Genomic DNA, 27,538 nt, shown 5'->3' with positions numbered 1-27,538 from the left:
TAAGGACTAAGGAGAACTAAGGAGAGCCATGTAAAGCAGACAGGCTTTATAAAGCCGTCTAAGGACTAAGGAGAACTAAGGAGAGCCATGTAAAGCAGACAGGCTTTATAAAGCCGTCTAAGGACTAAGGAGAACTAAGGAGAGCCATGTAAAGCAGACAGGCTTTATAAAGCCGTCTAAGGACTAAGGAGAACTAAGGAGAGCCATGTAAAGCAGACAGGCTTTATAAAGCCGTCTAAGGACTAAGGAGAACTAAGGAGAGCCATGTAAAGCAGACAGGCTTTATAAAGCCGTCTAAGGACTAAGGAGAACTAAGGAGAGCCATGTAAAGCAGACAGGCTTTATAAAGCCGTCTAAGGACTAAGGAGAACTAAGGAGAGCCATGTAAAGCAGACAGGCTTTATAAAGCCGTCTAAGGACTAAGGAGAACTAAGGAGAGCCATGTAAAGCAGACAGGCTTTATAAAGCCGTCTAAGGACTAAGGAGAACTAAGGAGAGCCATGTAAAGCAGACAGGCTTTATAAAGCCGACTAAGGAGAACTAAGGAGAGCCATGTAAAGCAGACAGGCTTTATAAAGCCGTCTAAGGACTAAGGAGAACTAAGGAGAGCCATGTAAAGCCTTTTCCTTTATAAAGCCGTCTGAGGACTAAGGAGAACTAAGGAGAGCCATGTAAAGCAGACAGGCTTTATAAAGCCGTCTAAGGACTAAGGAGAACTAAGGAGAGCCATGTAAAGCCTTTTCCTTTATAAAGCCGTCTAAGGACTAAGGAGAACTAAGGAGAGCCATGTAAAGCAGACAGGCTTTATAAAGCCGTCTAAGGACTAAGGAGAACTAAGGAGAGCCATGTAAAGCAGACAGGCTTTATAAAGCCGTCTAAGGACTAAGGAGAACTAAGGAGAGCCATGTAAAGCAGACAGGCTTTATAAAGCCGTCTAAGGACTAAGGAGAACTAAGGAGAGCCATGTAAAGCAGACAGGCTTTATAAAGCCGTCTAAGGACTAAGGAGAACTAAGGAGAGCCATGTAAAGCAGACAGGCTTTATAAAGCCGTCTAAGGACTAAGGAGAACTAAGGAGAGCCATTTAAAGCAGACAGGCTTTATAAAGCCGTCTAAGGACTAAGGAGAACTAAGGAGAGCCATGTAAAGCAGACAGGCTTTATAAAGCCGTCTAAGGACTAAGGAGAACTAAGGAGAGCCATGTAAAGCAGACAGGCTTTATAAAGCCGTCTAAGGACTAAGGAGAACTAAGGAGAGCCATGTAAAGCAGACAGGCTTTATAAAGCCGTCTAAGGACTAAGGAGAACTAAGGAGAGCCATGTAAAGCAGACAGGCTTTATAAAGCCGTCTAAGGACTAAGGAGAACTAAGGAGAGCCATGTAAAGCAGACAGGCTTTATAAAGCCGTCTAAGGACTAAGGAGAACTAAGGAGAGCCATGTAAAGCAGACAGGCTTTATAAAGCCGTCTAAGGACTAAGGAGAACTAAGGAGAGCCATGTAAAGCAGACAGGCTTTATAAAGCCGTCTAAGGACTAAGGAGAACTAAGGAGAGCCATGTAAAGCAGACAGGCTTTATAAAGCCGTCTAAGGACTAAGGAGAACTAAGGAGAGCCATGTAAAGCAGACAGGCTTTATAAAGCCGTCTAAGGACTAAGGAGAACTAAGGAGAGCCATGTAAAGCAGACAGGCTTTATAAAGCCGTCTAAGGACTAAGGAGAACTAAGGAGAGCCATGTAAAGCAGACAGGCTTTATAAAGCCGTCTAAGGACTAAGGAGAACTAAGGAGAGCCATGTAAAGCAGACAGGCTTTATAAAGGAAAAACAGCTAAAAGTAACCTAAAGAGACCTTCATATTGAAGCCTATATCATATTGGTTCTTTATACTACATTATACCTTGATATAAATGTACAGGGCCCGTGATGTTGGCAAAATGTATACGCTTTCGTTGACCGGATTTGTTTACACTTTAAGGATATCTGTACAAGGTGCATCTTCGACTACCTCCGGAGACGGTCAGGAAGATGTAATCAAAATCAGATCACAATGTGGACAAGATCAGGACAATGGACGCATGTTAGAAGCAGGTATAAACAGGGCCTATGAAAAGAGCAGTGACTTCCTGTCCTGTCCAGTACCTCATGCATGGCATCCATGAGCTTGGTGAGATGATAGAAACGTTGAGAGGAGGCCACCATGCCTCTCTCCTTCAGATGGATAGCCTTGGTCAGCTCCCGAATGTAGTTCTGTCTCATCTCCTCAAACTGGGCCTGGCTCTTTAAACCCTCCAATGGAACTACGGAGAGAGACAAGGGACAATGGGTCATCAACCCGGAAACAATATGGCTTCAACCAAATGGCACCCTATTCCCTGTATAGAGCACTACTTTTAATCAGGGTCCATAGGCATCCGGTCCAAAGTAGTCCACTATATAGGGAATAGGGTGCCATTTGGGATGAAGCCTATATTTTAGACATGGACAGTCAGACTGCCCTGAACTCTAATTCACAGAGATGTTACTGTACATAAAGGTCCAATGCAGCTGATTTTAATCTGAACATCAAGTCATTTCTGGGTAACAAATAAGTTCCTTACCGTGATTTGTTTTCAATTTTAAAATGGGCAAAAAGAAACAAAAATACAGTCTTAGCAAAGCGCAATTTTCTCAAGCAAGAATTTAGCTGGGACTGTCTGAGTGGGGAGTGGAAAACTACTGTAGCTGTTATTGGCAGAGAGGTTTGGAACTCTCTTTCTTATTGGTGTAATTCATTTAACTAATTTACCACATGGTGATGTCACCACGGAAGGCCACTAATTCATCCCATGAAAATAGGCCAAAATGTCAGGCAGTCTTTTCAAACAGCTCCTACAAGGGCATTATCATCATGTTCACAATGTCAGTATTATTCCAACATCAGAGTGTAAAACTATACATGAAACACACAAAAATCACATTTTTGACTGCACTGGGCATTTAATCGTCTCGCATCATTTCAATATAAATGGACCATTAGACTAAGAATTACATAATTTTCCTTGAGGTCATTTTATTTTCCACATGAGTGAGCAAATATGCAGTGTGAAATATCCAGTGTAAATACGCAGTGTAATTATGCAGTGTAAATATACAGTGTAAATATGCAGTGTAATTATGCAGTGTACAATATCCAGTGTACAATATCCAGTGTAAATATGCAGTGTAATTATCCAGTTTAAATATACAGTGTGAAATACCCCGTGTAAATATGCAGTGAAAAATCCCATGTAAATATGCAGTGTGAAATATACAGTGTTAAATATCAAGTGTAAATATGCAGTGTAAATATACAGTGTGAAATATACAGTGTGAAATATACAGTGTAAATATGCAGTGTACATATGCAGTGTGAAATATCCAGTGTAAATATCCAGTGTAAATATCCATAGTAAATATACAGTGTGAAATATACAGTGTGAAATATCCCGTGTAAATATACAGTGTAAATATCCAGTGTAAATATCCAGTGTAAATATCCAGTGTAAATATGCAGCCACAAAGACCTACTATGTGTTCTCCTGAAATACCAGGGGAAAAGTGAGAGAGCCAGTGCCATAAATAGTGACAATATGTTTGTTTTTTTAGGGCTTACATCACTGTCTGTGTACCCTGAGTTTAACTTCATATTTATCTTAATCTTGATTTTACTTTAATAACTTTGTGAATATGTCAACTACTCTCATAAAATCTGAATTCACTTTTTAGAACTAAAGTCCCTTTGGATTTCTTGAGACCTGACCATGAACTTGTTTTCGATGGCTTCAGTCTCTGTTCATGTAAAGGTCAATGTAAAAATGTTACTTAATAACAGCTGCTTCATAAATCCTGCCTTGTCCCAGTTCACTTTTTTTCCCAGTTCAACAACACATTATGAAACACTGTATATTTCTACATCTGGTGGCAATATATGTGTCCCAAATTGAACCCTGTTCCCTATATAGTTGGTTACTTCTGACCAGAGCCATATGGGCTATATGGGACAGTGCACCATTTAGGACAGAGATAATAATGTAACCAAGACTTTACCAACTGCTTCAGATGTCTTCTGTTTGTTCTTATTTGATCCTAACAGAAGTCTGTGGGCCAGGAAAGATAGCGTAGGGTCATCAGTCAATGTAATGTTTTAAAGAGGAAGTGGTACTGTGTTGTGTTTACCAGTGTTGAGAATCATGATGGCTTTCATACAGAGGAACTCCTCTTTGGTGACTTGAAGGCTGGTAAACTCCTGAGGGATGAACTGCATGGCCAGACACAGATCATAAATGGGAGATCTCCTCATACGATCCCTGGGAGACAATTACAATATTAATATTGAGATGTATCATCGTGGGATTTTATTGTTTTAACTAAATAGTTGGATAAGTGGGGGGGGAAAAAAAGGTTTAATTATTCAATTCAGATTTTAAATATAGAACATTAACACAACTTACTGGCTAAGGATAAGATCAGGAGCAAAGTATAAGTATTCACTGGTGACATTCTGGAAAGATCTCCAGCCCAGAGAGAACACCATCAGGTCCATCCAGGAGTACTGGATGAGGGTCATCTGGTCGTTGATGTGGAGGCTACGGAACCCTGTCGACAAACCAGAGACAAGAATATGGGAATGTTTTCAATAAAGTTATTTTTTACTTGCAATGACCGTGATGTGTTTGTTTTGACCGACCTTACTTGAATGCACTTGACTGTAAGTCACTCCGGATAAGAGGGTCTGCTAAATGACCAAAACATCCATGTTAAAAGGGTCTGCTAAATGACCAAAACATCCATGTTAAAAGGGTCTGCTAAATGACCAAAACATCAATGTTAAAAGGGTCTGCTAAATGACCAAATACATCAATGTTAAAAGGGTCTGCTAAATGACCAAAACAGCAATGTTAAAAGTAGGAAGAATGTTAAAAGTAGGAAGAATAACCTTTATACATACATATCTACTGTCATTTGAGTTGAAATGGTTCATTACCTCTATTCATACTCATCAAATCAAACTGTATTTGTCACATGCGCTGAATACAACAAGTGTAGACCTTACAGTGAAATGCTTATTTACAATCCCTTAACCAACAGTGCAGTTCAAGAAAAGTTAAGAAAGTATTTACCAAATAGACGAAAGTAAAAAATTATAATAAAAAGTAACACAATAAGAATAACAATACCGGGGCTATATACAGGGGGTACCGGTACCGAGTCAATGTGGAGGCTATATACAGGGGGTACCGGTACCGAGTCAATGTGGAGGCTATATACAGGGGCTACCGGTACAGAGTCAATGTGGAGGCTATATACAGGGGGGTACCGGTACAGAGTCAGTGTGGAGGCTATATACAGGGGGTACCGGTACCGAGTCAGTGTGGAGGCTATATACAGGGGCTACCGGTACAGAGTCAATGTGGAGGCTATATACTGGGGGTACCGGTACAGAGTCAGTGTGGAGGCTATATACAGGAGGTACCGGTACCGAGTCAGTGTGGAGGCTATATACAGTGGCTACCGGTACCGAGTCAGTGTGGAGGCTATATACAGGGGCTACCGGTACCGAGTCAGTCTGCAGAGGTACAGGTTAGTTGAGGTAATTTGTACATGTAGGTAGGGGGGAAGTGACTATGCATAGGTAAAAAACAACGAGTAGCAGCAGTGTACAAAAGAGGTAGAAGCTGTTGAGGAGCCTTTTGTTCCTAGACTTGGCACTCCGGTACCACTTACCCCGCAGGGTAAGCAGAGAAAACAGTCTATAACTTGGGTGACTGGAGTCTCTGACAATTTTATGGGCTTTCCTCTGACACCGCCTATTATATAGGTCCTGGATGGCAGGAAGTTTGGCTCCAGTGATGTACTGGGTCATTCGCACTACCCTCTGTAGTATTGAACTCAAGCGAAACAAACAGTCAGATGCCGAGCAGCTGCCATACCAGGCGGTGATGCAACCGGTCAGGCTGCTCTCGATGGTGCAGCTGTAGAACCTTTTGAGGATCTGGGGATCCATGCCAAATCTTTTCAGTCTCCTGAGGAGGAAAACGTTTTGTCGTGCCCTCTTCACGACTGTCTTGGTATGTTTGGACCATGATAGTTTGTTGGTGATGTGGACACCAAGGAACTTGAAACTCTTGACCCGCTCCACTACAGCCCTGTCGATGTTAATGGGGGCCTGTTCGGCCCGCCTTTTCCTGTAGTCCACGATCAGCTCCTTTGTCTTATTCACATTGAGGGAGAGGTTGTTGTCCTGGCACCACACTGCCAGGTCTCTGACCTCCTCCCTATATGCCGTCTCATCGTTGTCGGTGATCAGGCCTACCACTGTTGTGTTGTCTGCAAACTTAATGATGGTGTTGGAGTCGTGTTTGGCCACTGGGGGATGGTCTGGTGGTGTAGGCATTACAGACTCGGTCAGGAAGAGGTTGAAAATGTCAAGACACTTGACAGTTGGTCCACGCATGCTTTGAGTAATTCGTCTGGCCCAGCGGCATTTTGAATGTTGACCCGTTTAAAGGTTTTATTCACATCGGCTACCGAGAGCGTTATCACACAGTCATCCAGAACAGCTGGTGCTCTCGTGCATGCTTCAGTGTTGCTTGCCTCGAAGCGAGCATAAAAGGCATTTAGCATTTAGCTCGTCTGGTAGGCTCGCGTCACTGGGCAGCTTGCGTCTGGGTTTACCTTTGGAGTCCATAATAGTTTTCAAGTCCTGCCACATCCGACTCATTTACTGTCTTTTGAGTTGAAATGGTTCATTACCTTTATTCATATATACAGTATCTACGGTCATTCATACGTATCTGCTGTCATTTGAGTTTAAATGGCTCAATATCTTTATTCATACTTACTGTATCTACTGTCATTTGAGTTGAAATGGTTCCTTACCTCTATTCATACGTATCTGCTGTCATTTGAGTTGAAATGGTTCATTTCCTCTATTCATACGTATCTACTGTCATTTGAGTTGAAATGGTTCATTTCCTCTATTCATACGTATCTGCTGTCATTTGAGTTGAAATGGTTTATTATGTAAATAGCAACGTTATCATCTTATCATGTTATTATCAAGAACAAGTTGTTCTGCTCCATTGAAGTACAGCAGGCGATGCGTATCAGAGTGTAGTAACCTAGTGACTTAGTCACCCTAGTAACAGTCATACACTGTTGTAGATATATCACTGCTGGTCAACCATAATGGTAGATATATCACTACTGGTCAACCATAATGGTAGATATATCACTACTGGTCAACCATAATGGTAGATATATCACTATAGGTCAACGTAATGGTAGATATATCACTACTGGTCAACATAATGGTAGATATATCACTACTGGTCAACCATAATGGTAGATATATCACTACTGGTCAACCATAATGGTAGATATATCACTACAGGTCAACATAATGGTAGATATATCACTACTGGTCAACCATAATGGTAGCAACATAACTGCTGGTCAACCATAATGGTAGATATATCTCTGGTCAACCATAATGGTAGCAACATAACTGCTGGTCAACCATAATGGTAGCTATATCTCTGGTCAACCATAATTGCTTTGCAGCTTTTGATCTGGCTTGTATTTAATGGTGTGTGTTTCATAATAACAAATGTCAAATCATTACCTCTCCTTATGGGAACTGGCCTTCCCTCCCTGTCAAATCATTACCTCTCCTTATGGGAACTAGCCTTCCCTCCCTGTCAAATCATTACCTCTCCTTATGGGAACTAGCCTTCCCTCCCTGTCAAATCATTACCTCTCCTTATGGGAACTAGCCTTCCCTCCCTGTCAAATCATTACCTCTCCTTATGGGAACTAGCCTTCCCTCCCTGTCAAATCATTACCTCTCCTTATGGGAACTGGCCTTCCCTCCCTGTCAAATCATTACCTCTCCTTATGGGAACTGGCCTTCCCTCCCTGTCAAATCATTACCTCTCTTTATGGGAACCAAGGAGTGGAGTCCACAGACTACAAGGAGTGGAGTCCACAGACTATAAGGAGTGGAGTCCACAGACTACAAGGAGTGGAGTCCACAGACTACAAGGAGTGGAGTCCACAGACTATAAGGAGTGGAGTCCACAGACTACAAGGAGTGGAGTCCACAAAATACAAGGAGTGGAGTCCACAGACTACAAGGATAGAATCCACAGACTACAAGGAGTGGAGTCCACAGACTACAAGGAGTGGAATCAACAGACTACAAGGAGTGGAATCAACAGACTACAAGGAGTGGAGTCCACAGACTACAAGGAGTGGAGTCCACAGACTACAAGGAGTGGAATCAACAGACTACAAGGAGTGGAGTCCACAGACTACAAGGAGTGGAGTCAACAGACTACAAGGAGTGGAGTCAACAGACTACAAGGAGTGGAGTCAACAGACTACAAGGAGTGGAGTCCACAGACTACAAGGAGTGGAGTCCACAGACTACAAGGAGTGGAATGTCAGCAGACTACAAGGAGTGGAGTCCACAGACTACAAGGAGTGGAGTCCACAGACTACAAGGAGTGGAATGTCAGCAGACTACAAGGAGTGGAGTCCACAGACTACAAGGAGTGGAGTCCACAGACTACAAGGAGTGGAGTCCAAAGACTACAAGGAGTGGAATGTCAGCAGACTACAAGGAGTGGAGTCCACAGACTACAAGGAGTGGAGTCCACAGACTACAAGGAGTGGAGTCCACAGACTACAAGGAGTGGAATGTCAGCAGACTACAAGGAGTGGAGTCCACAGACTACAAGGAGTGGAGTCCACAGACTACAAGGAGTGGAGTCCACAGACTACAAGGAGTGGAATGTCAGCAGACTACAAGGAGTGGAGTCCACAGACTACAAGGAGTGGAGTCCACAGACTACAAGGAGTGGAATGTCAGCAGACTACAAGGAGTGGAGTCCACAGACTACAAGGAGTGGAATGTCAGCAGACTACAAGGAGTGGAGTCCACAGACTACAAGGAGTGGAATGTCAGCATAAAACAGGTCTGGATTTCAGGCTACAAACAAGGTGCTTCTGCTGACATGTTACTTGTGTTCTTCTTACATAGGCATTTAAATGACATGACATATGACATGACATACAGTATGGATTCTATATGACATGACATACAGTATGGATTCTATATGACATAACATACAGTATGGATTCTATATGACATGACATACAGTATGGATTCTATATGACATAACATACAGTATGGATTCTATATGACATGACATACAGTATGGATTCTATATGACATAACATACAGTATGGATTCTATATGACATAACATACAGTATGGATTCTATATGACATGACATACAGTATGGATTCTATATGACATGACATACAGTATGGATTCTATATGACATGACATACAGTATGGATTCTATATGACATGACATACAGTATGGATTCTATATGACATAATATACAGTATGGATTCTATATGACATGACATACAGTATGGATTCTATATGACATGACATACAGTATGGATTCTATATGACATAACATACAGTATGGATTCTATATGACATGACATACAGTATGGATTCTATATGACATGATGTACAGTATGGATTCTATATGACATGATGTACAGTATGGATTCTATATGACATGACATACAGTATGGATTCTATATGACATGATATACAGTATGGATTCTATATGACATGATATACAGTATGGATTCTATATGACATGATATACAGTATGGATTCTATATGACATAACATACAGTATGGATTCTATATGACATGATGTACAGTATGGATTCTATATGACATGATGTACAGTATGGATTCTATATGACATGATGTACAGTATGGATTCTATATGACATGATATACAGTATGGATTCTATATGACATGATATACAGTATGGATTCTATATGACATGATATACAGTATGGATTCTATATGACATGATATACAGTATGGATTCTATATGACATAACATACAGTACTGATTCTATATGACATGACGTACAGTATGGATTCTATATGACATGATGTACAGTATGGATTCTATATGACATGATGTACAGTATGGATTCTATATGACATGATATACAGTATGGATTCTATATGACATGATGTACAGTATGGATTCTATATGACATGATATACAGTATGGATTCTATATGACATGATATACAGTATGGATTCTATATGACATAACATACAGTATGGATTCTATATGACATGACATACAGTATGGATTCTATATGACATGATGTACAGTATGGATTCTATATGACATGATGTACAGTATGGATTCTATATGACATGATATACAGTATGGATTCTATATGACATGATGTACAGTATGGATTCTATATGACATGATGTACAGTATGGATTCTATATGACATGACATACAGTATGGATTCTATATGACATGATGTACAGTATGGATTCTATATGACATGATATACAGTATGGATTCTATATGACATGACATACAGTATGGATTCTATATGACATGATGTACAGTATGGATTCTATATGACATGACATACAGTATGGATTCTATATGACATGATATACAGTATGGATTCTCAATGACATGACATAAAGTATGGATTCTATATGACATGACATATGACATGACATACAGTATGGATTCTATATGACATACAGTATGGATTCTAAATGACATGACATAAAGTATGGATTCTATATGACATGATGTACAGTATGGATTCTATATGACATGACATACAGTATGGATTCTATATGACATGATATACAGTATGGATTCTCAATGACATGACATAAAGTATGGATTCTATATGACATGACATATGACATGACATACAGTATGGATTCTATATGACATACAGTATGGATTCTAAATGACATGACATAAAGTATGGATTCTATATGACATGATGTACAGTATGGATTCTATATGACATGACATACAGTATGGATTCTAAATGACATGACATAAAGTATGGATTCTATATGACATGATGTACAGTATGGATTCTATATGACATGACATACAGTATGGATTCTATATGACATGACATAGAGTGTGGATTCTATATGACATGACATACAGTATGGATTCTATATGACATGACATACAGTATGGATTCTAAATGACATGACATACAGTATGGATTCTATATGACATGACATACAGTATGGATTCTATATGACATGCCATACAGTATGGATTCTATATGACATGACATACAGTATGGATTCTATATGACATGACATACAGTATGGATTCTATATGACATGACATACAGTATGGATTCTATATGACATGATATAAAGTATGGATTCTAAATGACATGATATACAGTATGGATTCTATATGACATGACATACAGTATGGATTCTATATGACATGACATACAGTATGGATTCTATATGACATGATATACAGTATGGATTCTATATGACATGACATACAGTATGGATTCTATATGACATGACATACAGTATGGATTCTATGACATGATATAAAGTATGGATTCTAAATTACATGATATACAGTATGGATTCTATATGACATGACATACAGTATGGATTCTATATGACATGACATACAGTATGGATTCTATATGACATGATATACAGTATGGATTATATATGACATGACATACAGTATAGATTCTAAATGACATGACATACAGTATGGATTCTAAATGACATGACATACAGTATGGATTCTATATGACATGACATACAGTATGGATTCTATATGACATGACATACAGTATGGATTCTATATGACATGATATAAAGTATGGATTCTAAATGACATGATATACAGTATGGATTCTATATGACATGACATACAGTATGGATTCTAAATGACATGACATAAAGTATGGATTCTATATGACATGATGTACAGTATGGATTCTATATGACATGACATACAGTATGGATTCTAAATGACATGACATAAAGTATGGATTCTATATGACATGATGTACAGTATGGATTCTATATGACATGACATACAGTATGGATTCTATATGACATGACATACAGTGTGGATTCTATATGACATGACATACAGTGTGGATTCTATATGACATGACATACAGTATGGATTCTATATGACATGACATACAGTATGGATTCTAAATTACATGACATACAGTATGGATTCTATATGACATGACATACAGTATGGATTCTATATGACATGCCATACAGTATGGATTCTATATGACATGACATACAGTATGGATTCTATATGACATGACATACAGTATGGATTCTATATGACATGACATACAGTATGGATTCTATATGACATGATATAAAGTATGGATTCTAAATGGCATGATATACAGTATGGATTATATATGACATGACATACAGTATGGATTCTATATGACATGACATACAGTATGGATTCTATATGACATGATATACAGTATGGATTATATATGACATGACATACAGTATAGATTCTAAATGACATGACATACAGTATGGATTCTAAATTACATGACATACAGTATAGATTCTAAATGACATTACATACAGTATGGATTCTATATGACATGACATACAGTATGGATTCTAAATGACATGATATACAGTATGGATTCTATATGACATGACATACAGTATGGATTCTATATGACATGACATACAGTATGGATTCTATATGACATGACATACAGTATGGATTCTATATGACATGATATAAAGTATGGATTCTAAATGACATGATATACAGTATGGATTCTATATGACATGACATACAGTATGGATTCTATATGACATGACATACAGTATGGATTCTATATGACATGATATACAGTATGGATTATATATGACATGACATACAGTGTGGTTTCTATATGACATAACATACAGTATGGATTCTATATGACATGACATACAGTATGGATTCTATATGACATGATATAAAGTATGGATTCTAAATGACATGACATACAGTATGGATTCTATATGACATGACATACAGTATGGATTCTATATGACATGACATACAATATGGATTCTATATGACATGATATACAGTATGGATTATATATGACATGACATACAGTATAGATTCTAAATGACATGATATACAGTATGGATTCTATATGACATGACATACAGTATGGATTCTATATGACTTGACATACAGTATGAATTCTATATGACATGACATACAGTATGGATTCTATATGACATGCCATACAGTATGGATTCTATATGACATGACATACAGTATGGATTCTATATGACATGACATACAGTATGAATTCTATATGACATGACATACAGTATGGATTCTATATGACATGGCATACAGTATGGATTCTATATGACATGGCATACAGTATGGATTCTATATGACATGACATACAGTGTAGATTCTAAATTACATGACATACAGTATGGATTCTATATGACATGACATACAGTGTGGTTTCTATATGACATGACATACAGTAAGGATTCTAAATGACATGATATACAGTATGGATTCTATATGACATGACATACAGTGTGGATTCCATATGACATGACATACAGTATGGATTCTATATGACATGACATACAGTATGGATTCTAAATGACATGACATACAGTATGGATTATATATGACATGACATACAGTATGAATTCTATATGACATGACATACAGTATGGATTCTATATGACATGACATACAGTATGGATTCTATATGACATGCCATACAGTATGGATTCTATATGACATGACATACAGTATGGATTCTATATGACATGACATACAGTATGAATTCTATATGACATGACATACAGTATGGATTCTTTATGACATGACATACAGTATGGATTCTATATGACATGACATACAGTATGGATTCTATATGACATGACATACAGTAAGGATTCTAAATGACATGATATACAGTATGGATTCTATATGACATGATATACAGTATGGATTCTATATGACATGACATACAGTATGGATTCTAAATGACATGAAATACAGCATGGATTCATTATGTCATTCTATGATTCTACCTACAAATTAGTGTTTTGACTGATATTATCCAAAGCTGGGATGATACTATGAGTTTACCAGTAGTGATAAAGGGTGTTTAGGATGTTACCAGTAGTGATAACGGGTGTTTAGGAGGTTACCAGTAGTTATAAAGGGTGTTTAGGAGGTTACCAGTAGTTCTAAAGGGTGTTTGGGAGGTTACCAGTAGTTATAAAGGGTGTTTAGGAGGTTACCAGTAGTCATTAAGGATGTTTAGGAGGTTACCAGTAGTTATAAAGGGTGTTTAGGAGGTACCAGTAGTTATAACGGGTGTTTAGGAGGTTACCAGTAGTGATAAAGGGTGTTTAGGAGGTTACCAGTAGTTATAAAGGGTGTTTAGGAGGTACCAGTAGTCATAAAGGGTGTTTAGGAGGTTACCAGTAGTTATACAGGGTTTTTAGGAGGTTACCAGTAGTTATAAAGGGTGTTTAGGAGGTTACCAGTAGTGATAAAGGGTGTTTAGGAGATTACCAGTAGTGATACAGGGTGTTTAGGAGGTTACCAGTAGTGTTAAAGGGTGTTTAGGAGGTTACCAGTAGTTATAAAGGGTGTTTAGGAGGTTACCAGTAGTGATAAAGGGTGTTTAGGAGGTTACCAGTAGTTATAAAGGGTGTTTAGGAGCTTACCAGTAGTTATACAGGGTGCTTAGGAGGTTACCAGTAGTGATAAAGGGTGTTTAGGAGGTTACCAGTAGTTATAAAGGGTGTTTAGGAGGTTACCAGTAGTGATAAAGGGTGTTTAGGAGGTTACCAGTAGTCATAAAGGGTGTTTAAGAGGTTACCAGTAGTTATAAAGGGTGTGTAGGAGGTTACCAGTAGTTATAAAGGGTGTTTAGGCTGTTACCAGAAGTTATAAAGGGTGTTTAGGAGGTTACCAGTAGTTATAAAGGGTGTTTAGGAGGTTACCAGTAGTGATAAAAGGTGTTTAGGAGGTTACCAGTAGTGATACAGGGTGTTTAGGAGGTTACCAGTAGTGTTAAAGGGTGTTTAGGAGGTTACCAGTAGTTATAAAGGGTGTTTAGGAGGTTACCAGTAGTGATAAAGGGTGTTTAGGAGGTTACCAGTAGTTATAAAGGGTGTTTAGGAGGTTACCAGTAGTTATAAAGGGTGTTTAGGAGGTTACCAGTAGTGATAAAGGGTGTTTAGGAGGTTACCAGTAGTCATAAAGGGTGTTTAGGAGGTTACCAGTAGTTATAAAGGGTGTGTAGGAGGTTACCAGTAGTTATAAAGGGTGTTTAGGATGTTACCAGTAGTTATAAAGGGTGTTTAGGAGGTTACCAGTAGTGATATAGGGTGTTTAGGAGGTTACCAGTAGTTATAAAGGGTTTTTAGGAGGTTACCAGTAGTTATAAAGGGTGTGTAGGAGGTTACCAGTAGTTATAAAGGGTGTTTAGGAGGTTACCAGTAGTGATATAGGGTGTTTAGGAGGTTACCAGTAGTTATAAAGGGTGTTTAGGAGGTTACCAGTAGTGATATAGGGTGTTTAGGAGGTTACCAGTAGTTATAAAGGGTGTTTAGGAGGTTACCAGTAGTGATATAGGGTGTTTAGGAGGTTACCAGTAGTTATAAAGGGTGTTTAGGAGGTTACCAGTAGTTATAAAGGGTGTTTAGGAGGTTACCAGTAGTTATAAAGGGTGTTTAGGAGGTTACCAGTAGTTATAAAGGGTGTTTAGGAGGTTACCAGTAGTTATAAAGGGTGTTTAGGAGGTTACCAGTAGTGATACAGGGTGTTTAGGAGGTTACCAGTAGTTATAAAGGGTGTTTAGGAGGTTACCAGTAGTTATAAAGGGTGTTTAGGAGGTTACCAGTAGTTATAAAGGGTGTTTAGGAGGTTACCAGTAGTGATAAAGGGTGTTTAGGAGGTTACCAGTAGTGATAAAGGGTGTTTAGGAGGTTACCAGTAGTTATAAAGGGTGTTTAGGAGGTTACCAGTAGTGATACAGGGTGTTTAGGAGATTACCAGTAGTTATAAAGGGTGTGTAGGAGGTTACCAGTAGTTATAAAGGGTGTTTAGGAGGTTACCAGTAGTTATAAAGGGTGTTTAGGAGGTTACCAGTAGTTATAAAGGGTGTTTAGGAGGTTACCAGTAGTTATAAAGGGTGTTTAGGAGGTTACCAGTAGTGATACAGGGTGTTTCGTGACTTTGAAAAGAGAAGAAAGGATTGGTCGTACTTTCCACATGGTCTCCCTGGCTGTATCTCTGCCTGCCAGTGTTAGGGAGTGAGACCTTCGCAGCAGAACGCTGGTGACTGTTGGTGGCCATGGTTAGGGTGTGGTAACCATGGAGACCATGGTGAGTGTGTTGGCCCTGAGGAGGCCTTGCCCATAGAGCTCTGTTCAAAAGTAGTGCATTATATAGGGAATAGTGTGCCTTAGGGCTCTGGTCTAAAGTAGTGCACTATATAGGGAATATGGTTCCATAGGGCTCTGGTCTAAAGTAGTGCACTATATAGGGAATAGTGTGTTATTTGGGAAGCAAACATAGACTTATACCACAAGTCAGCCCTGAATACAGTTATTCTGTTACCTGGCACACCTAACCAAGGCATCTGCAGGCTACTACTGCTGTCTGTATGTGGTTCAGGTTGACTCCAGAACTCATATGGACCAATCCTAACTTGGATACACATGGGTGAAAACCTTCCATTTTACATCAGTATATGAAGTGTGAACGGGTTACGTGTGCAGATGTCAAGTTTAGGATATCAAACCAGTTGACATTCTTCCTCCTGTTACTTGATCACCGGATGAATCACAGTCTTTATAAGACATTCATAAACCATACATACAGCCTTTATAACACAGTTCATATTCTTCCTGCTATTACCTGGCAGGGACTTGGACCACCGGACGATCCACATCAGCTGTCTATCACACAGTCTGTTGAGACTGTTGAGGAGAAGGTGTGGCATGTCCGGCTGGGAGTTGTCGTAGCCAGAGTACACCACCTGGTAGACGGAGAGATGATTCATCCCTGAATGTCAATCCATTGTCAGCAGCAGGACAATACATAAAGCATAAAGTGCCTATGATGAATATGAAACCTAACTTGTCATTCAGTCAAATGTTCCCTTAGTCATGCATTGAAGTCAATAGGAGACTAAGTTACAATTAGACTTTGAGGTTAGGATTCGCCCCTAAATCAGCAACTCCGACCCACCTCAGGCTCAATGCTCTCCAGAATGCTGATGATCTGAGGGGAGAGCTGAAGCTCGTTGAGGCCAGGCATGCAGGGTAGAGAGGCCAGGGCCTGACCATCCCCCAGGGCTGATAAGGGCCCCTGGAACATCAAGGCTGGGGCCAGACCTGCCTTCAGGGCCCCGAAACGCTTCAGCTTCCTCCCTGTGACGATAATTACCCCGAGGGTCAGTTAAAACATGTGAAGAGTACAAGGAAACACTTGTTATTCACATACTGTATGTAGACATTGGTATGGGGCTGAATGAAATGAAGATGAGGTTCAGCATCTATGAAAGGCTTCATTAAGATGTGATCAGATGTGTCGGCTGACATAAGATAAAAGATATACTTAAAAAAAATATATATATTGTTTCAGGTTTAGTTTGTCTGGATAAAAAAAATGCTACAAAATAATTACTGTAATGCATTTATTTTTCTCTAAGTTGTAATTTTTGCTGAATGGTACGACCTTGAACGGTTGACTGATTTTAAACCCGTAATATAACACACTTACTCCTCCTCAATAACCCATGACACATAAAATGTTTCAAATAAAAGGTCATTACAAGAGCACTTTCGTTTTTGAATAAACTGTTTACCCATACAGATGTAGGATCTTAATTTGAGCCAAATTGCTACAGCAGGAAGATAATCCTGCAGCAACAGGAAATTTGAATTATTATGTCGTTTATAATTAATGGACCATTTTGTAGGGGTTAATACATTTTCCGTTAGGGAAAATCAAGCCTGAAAATTTCAAGGTGGAAATGACAAACTTCAGAAATAAATACACTACAAATGTAAAATGTCCTGCATTGCAGGAATGTTCTCCTGCAACATGGTGATCAAATTAAGATCCCACATCTGTGGTTCATTAAACAGCTAAAAGGTAATATCCTAAGGGAAAGAACATGTCAGATAGTACTGACAGGGGTTGATGATTTTGTTCATTTCCATGAAGTGTTTCGTCTCTGTGTGTGATCTGAAAGGCCCTGTGAACAATCTCCTTGACTGGAAATGATGATTTCAAAGTGTGTGACTCCTGCGTAAGAGGAGAGGGTGTTAATTTGTAACCCCTTTAATGTGTTGTTCTCTAGATAATTGGGAAGGAGGGTAAGTAGAAGAGGAAGACAGAGAGACAGGACCACAAAGGTACCTCCGAGCATCATCCCAGCTTGGTAGCACTTCCTCAGGCGACACGCAGGGCAATTCTTTCTCCGTATCTTATCCACGATGCAGTCATTTCGACCGGCACAAAGATAGTTATGATGTCCTGTTGAATAGAAGAACAGAATAGCTAATGTGGTTTAAAGTGTATTTTTTAGAATTACTTTTCAAAGGCAATCATCTCAAAGAGAGATGGGTTCTCTAAGGCGCTCCGTAATATTGTCTAATAGAGATGGGTTCTCTAAGGCTCTCTGTATTATTGTCTAATAGAGATTGGTTCTCTAAGGCTCTCTGTAATATTGTCTAATAGAGATGGGTTCTCTAAGGCTCTCTGTAATATTGTCTAATAGAGATGGGTTCTCTAAAGCTCTCTGTATTATTGTCTAATAGAGATGGGTTCTCTAAGCCTCTCTGTATTATTGTCTAATAGAGATGGGTTCTCTAAGCCTCTCTGTATTATTGTCTAATAGAGATGGGTTCTCTAAGCCTCTCTGTATTATTGTCTAATAGAGATGGGTTCTCTAAGCCTCTCTGTATTATTGTCTAATAGAGATGGGTTCTCTAAGGCTCTCTGTATTATTGTCTAATAGAGATGGGTTCTCTAAGGCTCTCCGTAATATTGTCTAATAGAGGTGGGTTCTCTAAGGCTCTCTGTAATATTGTCTTATAGAGATGGGTTCTCTAAGGCTCTCTGTAATATTGTCTAAAGAGATGGGTTCTCTAAGGCTCTCTGTAATATTGTCTAATAGAGATGGGTTCTCTAAGGCTCTCTGTATTATTGTCTAATAGAGATGGGTTCTCTAAGGCTCTCTGTATTATTGTCTAAAGAGATGGGTTCTCTAAGGCTCTCTGTAATATTGTCTAATAGAGATGGGTTCTCTAAGGCTCTCTGTATTATTGTCTAATAGAGATGGGTTCTCTAAGGCTCTCTGTAATATTGTCTAATAGAGATGGGTTCTCTAAGGCTCTCTGTATTATTGTCTAATGGAGATGGGTTCTCTAAGGCTCTCTGTATTATTGTCTAATAGAGATGGGTTCTCTAAGGCTCTCTGTATGATTGTCTAATAGAGATGGGTTCTCTAAGGCTCTCTGTATTATTGTCTAATAGAGATGGGTTCTCTAAGGCTCTCTGTATTATTGTCTAATAGAGATGGGTTCTCTAAGGCTCTCCGTAATATTGTCTAATAGAGATGGGTTCTCTAAGCCTCTCTGTATTATTGTCTAATAGAGATGGGTTCTCTAAGGCTCTCTGTAATATTGTCTAATAGAGATGGGTTCTCTAAGGCTCTCTGTATTATTGTCTAATAGAGATGGGTTCTCTAAAGCTCTCTGTAATATTGTCTAATAGAGATGGGTTCTCTAAGGCTCTCTGTATTATTGTCTAATAGAGATGGGTTCTCTAAGGCTCTCTGTAATATTGTCTAATAGAGATGGGTTCTCTAAGGCTCTCTGTATTATTGTCTAATAGAGATGGGTTCTCTAAGGCTCTCTGTAATATTGTCTAATAGAGATGGGTTCTCTAAGGCTCTCTGTAATATTGTCTAATAGAGATGGGTTCTCTAAGGCTCTCTGTATTATTGTCTAAAGAGATGGGTTCTCTAAGGGTCTCTGTATTATTGTCTAATAGAGATGGGTTCTCTAAGGCTCTCCGTAATATTGTCTAATAGAGATGGGTTCTCTAAGCCTCTCCGTAATATTGTCTAATAGAGATGGGTTCTCTAAGGCTCTCTGTAATATTGTCTAATAGAGATGGGTTCTCTAAGGCTCTCTGTATTATTGTCTAATAGAGATGGGTTCTCTAAGCCTCTCTGTATTATTGTCTAATAGAGATGGGTTCTCTAAGGCTCTCTGTATTATTGTCTAAAGAGATGGGTTCTCTAAGGCTCTCTGTAATATTGTCTAATAGAGATGGGTTCTCTAAGGCTCTCTGTATTATTGTCTAATATAGATGGGGTCTCTAAGGCTCTCTGTATTATTGTCTAATAGAGATGGGTTCTCTAAGCCTCTCTGTATTATTGTCTAATAGAGATGGGTTCTCTAAGGCTCTCTGTAATATTGTCTAAAGAGATGGGTTCTCTAAGGCTCTCTGTATTATTGTCTAATAGAGATGGGTTCTCTAAGGCTCTCTGTATTATTGTCTAATAGAGATGGGTTCTCTAAGGCTCTCTGTATTATTGTCTAATAGAGATGGGTTCTCTAAGGCTCTCTGTATTATTGTCTAATAGAGATGGGTTCTCTAAGCCTCTCTGTATTATTGTCTAATAGAGATGGGTTCTCTAAGGCTCTCTGTAATATTGTCTAAAGAGATGGGTTCTCTAAGGCTCTCTGTATTATTGTCTAATAGAGATGGGTTCTCTAAGGCTCTCTGTATTATTGTCTAATAGAGATGGGTTCTCTAAGGCTCTCTGTATTATTGTCTAATAGAGATGGGTTCTCTAAGGCTCTCTGTAATATTGTCTAAAGAGATGGGTTCTCTAAGGCTCTCTGTATTATTGTCTAATAGAGATGGGTTCTCTAAGGCTCTCTGTAATATTGTCTAAAGAGATGGGTTCTCTAAGGCTCTCTGTATTATTGTCTAATAGAGATGGGTTCTCTAAGGCTCTCTGTAATATTGTCTAATAGAGATGGGTTCTCTAAGGCTCTCTGTATTATTGTCTAATAGAGATGGGTTCTCTAAGGCTCTCTGTAATATTGTCTAATAGAGATGGGTTCTCTAAGGCTCTCTGTATTATTGTCTAATAGAGATGGGTTCTCTAAGGCTCTCTGTATTATTGTCTAAAGAGATCGGTTCTCTAAGGCTCTCTGTAATATTGTCTAATGGAGATGGGTTCTCTAAGGCTCTCTGTATTATTGTCTAAAGAGATGGGTTCTCTAAGGCTCTCTGTATTATTGTCTAATAGAGATGGGTTCTCTAAGGCTCTCTGTAATATTGTCTAATAGAGATGGGTTCTCTAAGGCTCTCTGTATTATTGTCTAATAGAGATGGGTTCTCTAAGGCTCTCTGTATTATTGTCTAATAGAGATGGGTTCTCTAAGGCGCTCCGTAATATTGTCTAATAGAGATGGGTTCTCTAAGGCTCTCTGTATTATTGTCTAAAGAGATGGGTTCTCTAAGGCTCTCTGTATTATTGTCTAATAGAGATGGGTTCTCTAAGGCTCTCTGTAATATTGTCTAATAGAGATGGGTTCTCTAAGGCTCTCCGTAATATTGTCTAATAGAGATGGGTTCTCTAAGGCTCTCTGTATTATTGTCTAATAGAGATGGGTTCTCTATGGCTCTCTGTAATATTGTCTAATAGAGATGGGTTCTCTAAGGCTCTCTGTAATATTGTCTAATAGAGATGGGTTCTCTAAGGCTCTCTGTATTATTGTCTAATATAGATGGGTTCTCTAAGGCTCTCTGTAATATTGTCTAAAGAGATGGGTTCTCTAAGGCTCTCTGTATTATTGTCTAATAGAGATGGGTTCTCTAAGGCTCTCTGTATTATTGTCTAATAGAGATGGGTTCTCTAAGGCTCTCTGTAATATTGTCTAATAGAGATGGGTTCTCTAAGCCTCTCTGTAATATTGTCTAATAGAGATGGGTTCTCTAAGGCTCTCTGTAATATTGTCTAATAGAGATGGGTTCTCTAAGGCTCTCTGTATTATTGTCTAAAGAGATGGGTTCTCTAAGGCGCTCCGTAATATTGTCTAATAGAGATGGGTTCTCTAAGGCTCTCTGTATTGTTGTCTAATGGAGATGGGTTCTCTAAGGCTCTCTGTATTATTGTCTAATAGAGATGGGTTCTCTAAGGCTCTCTGTATTATTGTCTAATAGAGATGGGTTCTCTAAGGCTCTCTGTATTATTGTCTAATAGAGATGGGTTCTCTAAGGCTCTCTGTAATATTGTCTAAAGAGATGGGTTCTCTAAGGCTCTCTGTAATATTGTCTAATATAGATGGGTTCTCTAAGGCTCTCTGTATTATTGTCTAATAGAGATGGGTTCTCTAAGGCTCTCTGTATTATTGTCTAATAGAGATGGGTTCTCTAAGGCTCTCTGTATTATTGTCTAATAGAGATGGGTTCTCTAAGGCTCTCTGTAATATTGTCTAATGGAGATGGGTTCTCTAAGGCTCTCTGTATTATTGTCTAATAGAGATGGGTTCTCTAAGGCTCTCTGTATTATTGTCTAATAGAGATGGGTTCTCTAAGGCTCTCTGTAATATTGTCTAAAGAGATGGGTTCTCTAAGGCTCTCTGTATTATTGTCTAATAGAGATGGGTTCTCTAAGGCTCTCTGTAATATTGTCTAAAGAGATGGGTTCTCTAAGGCTCTCTGTATTGTTGTCTAATAGAGATGGGTTCTCTAAGGCTCTCTGTAATATTGTCTAATAGAGATGGGTTCTCTAAGGCTCTCTGTATTATTGTCTAATAGAAATGGGTTCTCTAAGGCTCTCTGTAATATTGTCTAATAGAGATGGGTTCTCTAAGGCTCTCTGTATTATTGTCTAATAGAGATGGGTTCTCTAAGGCTCTCTGTATTATTGTCTAAAGAGATCGGTTCTCTAAGGCTCTCTGTAATATTGTCTAATGGAGATGGGTTCTCTAAGGCTCTCTGTATTATTGTCTAATAGAGATGGGTTCTCTAAGGCTCTCTGTAATATTGTCTAATAGAGATGGGTTCTCTAAGGCTCTCTGTATTATTGTCTAATAGAGATGGGTTCTCTAAGGCTCTCTGTATTATTGTCTAATAGAGATGGGTTCTCTAAGGCGCTCCGTAATATTGTCTAATAGAGATGGGTTCTCTAAGCCTCTCTGTATTATTGTCTAATAGAGATGGGTTCTCTAAGGCTCTCTGTATTATTGTCTAATGGAGATGGGTTCTCTAAGGCTCTCTGTATTATTGTCTAAAGAGATGGGTTCTCTAAGGCTCTCTGTATTATTGTCTAATAGAGATGGGTTCTCTAAGGCTCTCTGTAATATTGTCTAATAGAGATGGGTTCTCTAAGGCTCTCCGTAATATTGTCTAATAGAGATGGGTTCTCTAAGGCTCTCTGTATTATTGTCTAATAGAGATGGGTTCTCTATGGCTCTCTGTAATATTGTCTAATAGAGATGGGTTCTCTAAGGCTATCTGTAATATTGTCTAATATAGATGGGTTCTCTAAGGCTCTCTGTAATATTGTCTAATAGAGATGGGTTCTCTAAGGCTCTCTGTATTATTGTCTAATAGAGATGGGTTCTCTAAGCCTCTCTGTATTATTGTCTAATAGAGATGGGTTCTCTAAGGCTCTCTGTATTATTGTCTAATAGAGATGGGTTCTCTAAGGCTCTCTGTATTATTGTCTAATAGAGATGGGTTCTCTAAGGCTCTCCGTAATATTGTCTAATAGAGATGGGTTCTCTAAGGCTCTCTGTAATATTGTCTAATAGAGATGGGTTCTCTAAGGCTCTCTGTATTATTGTCTAATAGAGATGGGTTCTCTAAGGCTCTCTGTATTATTGTCTAATGGAGATGGGTTCTCTAAGGCTCTCTGTATTATTGTCTAATAGAGATGGGTTCTCTAAGGCTCTCTGTATTATTGTCTAATAGAGATGGGTTCTCTAAGGCTCTCTGTATTATTGTCTAATAGAGATGGGTTCTCTAAGGCTCTCTGTAATATTGTCTAAAGAGATGGGTTCTCTAAGGCTCTCTGTAATATTGTCTAATATAGATGGGTTCTCTAAGCCTCTCTGTATTATTGTCTAATAGAGATGGGTTCTCTAAGGCTCTCTGTATTATTGTCTAATAGAGATGGGTTCTCTAAGGCTCTCTGTATTATTGTCTAATAGAGATGGGTTCTCTAAGGCTCTCTGTAATATTGTCTAATAGAGATGGGTTCTCTAAGGCTCTCTGTATTATTGTCTAATAGAGATGGGTTCTCTAAGGCTCTCTGTAATATTGTCTAATAGAGATGGGTTCTCTAAGGCTCTCTGTATTATTGTCTAATAGAGATGGGTTCTCTAAGGCTCTCTGTAATATTGTCTAAAGAGATGGGTTCTCTAAGGCTCTCTGTAATATTGTCTAATATAGATGGGTTCTCTAAGGCTCTCTGTATTATTGTCTAATAGATATGGGTTCTCTAAGGCTCTCTGTATTATTGTCTAATAGAGATGGGTTCTCTAAGCCTCTCTGTATTATTGTCTAAAGAGATGGGTTCTCTAAGGCTCTCTGTAATATTGTCTAAAGAGATGGGTTCTCTAAGGCTCTCTGTAATATTGTCTAATATAGATGGGTTCTCTAAGGCTCTCTGTATTATTGTCTAATAGATATGGGTTCTCTAAGGCTCTCTGTATTATTGTCTAATAGAGATGGGTTCTCTAAGCCTCTCTGTATTATTGTCTAATAGAGATGGGTTCTCTAAGGCTCTCTGTAATATTGTCTAATAGAGATGGGTTCTCTAAGGCTCTCCGTAATATTGTCTAATAGAGATGGGTTCTCTAAGGCTCTCTGTATTATTGTCTAATAGAGATGGGTTCTCTAAGGCTCTCTGTAATATTGTCTAATAGAGATGGGTTCTCTAAGGCTCTCTGTATTATTGTCTAATAGAGATGGGTTCTCTAAGGCTCTCTGTAATATTGTCTAAAGAGATGGGTTCTCTAAGGCTCTCTGTAATATTGTCTAAAGAGATGGGTTCTCTAAGGCTCTCTGTAATATTGTCTAAAGAGATGGGTTCTCTAAGGCTCTCTGTATTATTGTCTAATAGAGATGGGTTCTCTAAGGCTCTCTGTATTATTGTCTAATAGACATGGGTTCTCTAAGGCTCTCTGTATTATTGTCTAATAGAGATGGGTTCTCTAAGGCTCTCTGTAATATTGTCTAATAGAGATGGGTTCTCTAAGGCTCTCCGTAATATTGTCTAATAGAGATGGGTTCTCTAAGGCTCTCTGTATTATTGTCTAATAGAGATGGGTTCTCTAAGGCTCTCTGTAATATTGTCTAATAGAGATGGGTTCTCTAAGGCTCTCTGTATTATTGTCTAATAGAGATGGGTTCTCTAAGGCTCTCTGTAATATTGTCTAAAGAGATGGGTTCTCTAAGGCTCTCTGTAATATTGTCTAAAGAGATGGGTTCTCTAAGGCTCTCTGTAATATTGTCTAATATAGATGGGTTCTCTAAGGCTCTCTGTATTATTGTCTAATAGAGATGGGTTCTCTAAGGCTCTCTGTATTATTGTCTAATAGAGATGGGTTCTCTAAGGCTCTCCGTAATATTGTCTAATAGAGATGGGTTCTCTAAGGCTCTCTGTAATATTGTCTAATAGAGATGGGTTCTCTAAGGCTCTCTGTATTATTGTCTAATAGAGATGGGTTCTCTAAGGCTCTCTGTAATATTGTCTAATAGAGATGGGTTCTCTAAGGCTCTCTGTAATATTGTCTAAAGAGATGGGTTCTCTAAGGCTCTCTGTAATATTGTCTAATAGAGATGGGTTCTCTAAGGCTCTCTGTATTATTGTCTAAAGAGATGGGTTCTCTAAGGCTCTCTGTAATATTGTCTAATAGAGATGGGTTCTCTAAGGCTCTCTGTATTATTGTCTAAAGAGATGGGTTCTCTAAGGCTCTCTGTAATATTGTCTAATAGAGATGGGTTCTCTAAGGCTCTCTGTATTATTGTCTAATAGAGATGGGTTCTCTAAGGCTCTCTGTATTATTGTCTAATGGAGATGGGTTCTCTAAGGCTCTCTGTATTATTGTCTAATAGAGATGGGTTCTCTAAGGCTCTCTGTATTATTGTCTAATAGAGATGGGTTCTCTAAGGCTCTCTGTATTATTGTCTAATAGAGATGGGTTCTCTAAGGCTCTCTGTAATATTGTCTAAAGAGATGGGTTCTCTAAGGCTCTCTGTAATATTGTCTAATATAGATGGGTTCTCTAAGCCTCTCTGTATTATTGTCTAATAGAGATGGGTTCTCTAAGGCTCTCTGTATTATTGTCTAATAGAGATGGGTTCTCTAAGGCTCTCTGTATTATTGTCTAATAGAGATGGGTTCTCTAAGGCTCTCTGTAATATTGTCTAATATAGATGGGTTCTCTAAGGCTCTCTGTATTATTGTCTAATAGAGATGGGTTCTCTAAGCCTCTCTGTATTATTGTCTAATAGAGATGGGTTCTCTAAGCCTCTCTGTAATATTGTCTAATAGAGATGGGTTCTCTAAGGCTCTCTGTAATATTGTCTAATGGAGATGGGTTCTCTAAGGCTCTCTGTATTATTGTCTAATAGAGATGGGTTCTCTAAGCCTCTCTGTAATATTGTCTAAAGAGATGGGTTCTCTAAGGCTCTCTGTATTATTGTCTAATAGAGATGGGTTCTCTAAGGCTCTCTGTATTATTGTCTAATAGAGATGGGTTCTCTAAGCCTCTCTGTAATATTGTCTAAAGAGATGGGTTCTCTAAGGCTCTCTGTATTATTGTCTAATAGAGATGGGTTCTCTAAGGCTCTCTGTATTATTGTCTAATGGAGATGGGTTCTCTAAGCCTCTCTGTAATATTGTCTAAAGAGATGGGTTCTCTAAGGCTCTCTGTATTATTGTCTAATAGAGATGGGTTCTCTAAGGCTCTCTGTATTATTGTCTAATAGAGATGGGTTCTCTAAGCCTCTCTGTATTATTGTCTAATAGAGATGGGTTCTCTAAGGCTCTCTGTATTATTGTCTAATAGAGATGGGTTCTCTAAGGCTCTCTGTATTATTGTCTAATGGAGATGGGTTCTCTAAGGCTCTCTGTAATATTGTCTAATAGAGATGGGTTCTCTAAGGCTCTCTGTATTATTGTCTAATAGAGATGGGTTCTCTAAGGCTCTCTGTAATATTGTCTAATAGAGATGGGTTCTCTAAGGCTCTCTGTATTATTGTCTAATAGAGATGGGTTCTCTAAGGCTCTCTGTATTATTGTCTAATGGAGATGGGTTCTCTAAGGCTCTCTGTATTATTGTCTAATAGAGATGGGTTCTCTAAGGCTCTCTGTATTATTGTCTAATAGAGATGGGTTCTCTAAGGCTCTCTGTATTATTGTCTAATAGAGATGGGTTCTCTAAGGCTCTCTGTAATATTGTCTAATGGAGATGGGTTGTCTAAGGCTCTCTGTATTATTGTCTAATAGAGATGGGTTCTCTAAGGCTCTCTGTAATATTGTCTAATATAGATGGGT

At 38.7% G+C, this 27,538-nt stretch overlaps 1 protein-coding gene across 1 annotated transcript in view; it reads right to left on the bottom strand.

The window, feature by feature from the left end:
- pgr (progesterone receptor) overlaps positions 1–27,538 on the bottom strand; it is a 75,879-nt gene that overhangs the window by 11,554 nt on the left and 36,787 nt on the right. The window contains exons 3-8 of the mRNA XM_071357943.1: positions 18,364–18,480; positions 17,188–17,369; positions 16,855–16,975; positions 4,466–4,610; positions 4,191–4,321; positions 2,136–2,293 (exon numbers count right to left, since the gene is read on the bottom strand). Coding sequence (XP_071214044.1) covers positions 2,136–2,293; positions 4,191–4,321; positions 4,466–4,610; positions 16,855–16,975; positions 17,188–17,369; positions 18,364–18,480 — 854 coding nt within the window. The remainder of the gene's footprint in view (positions 1–2,135; positions 2,294–4,190; positions 4,322–4,465; positions 4,611–16,854; positions 16,976–17,187; positions 17,370–18,363; positions 18,481–27,538) is intronic.

Source organism: Salvelinus alpinus, chromosome 21 (genome assembly GCF_045679555.1).
Source record: "Salvelinus alpinus chromosome 21, SLU_Salpinus.1, whole genome shotgun sequence".
NCBI lineage: Eukaryota > Metazoa > Chordata > Actinopteri > Salmoniformes > Salmonidae > Salvelinus > Salvelinus alpinus.
The sequence above is the reverse complement of the archived record's forward strand: the minus strand, read 5'-3'. Positions and strand labels throughout refer to the sequence as shown.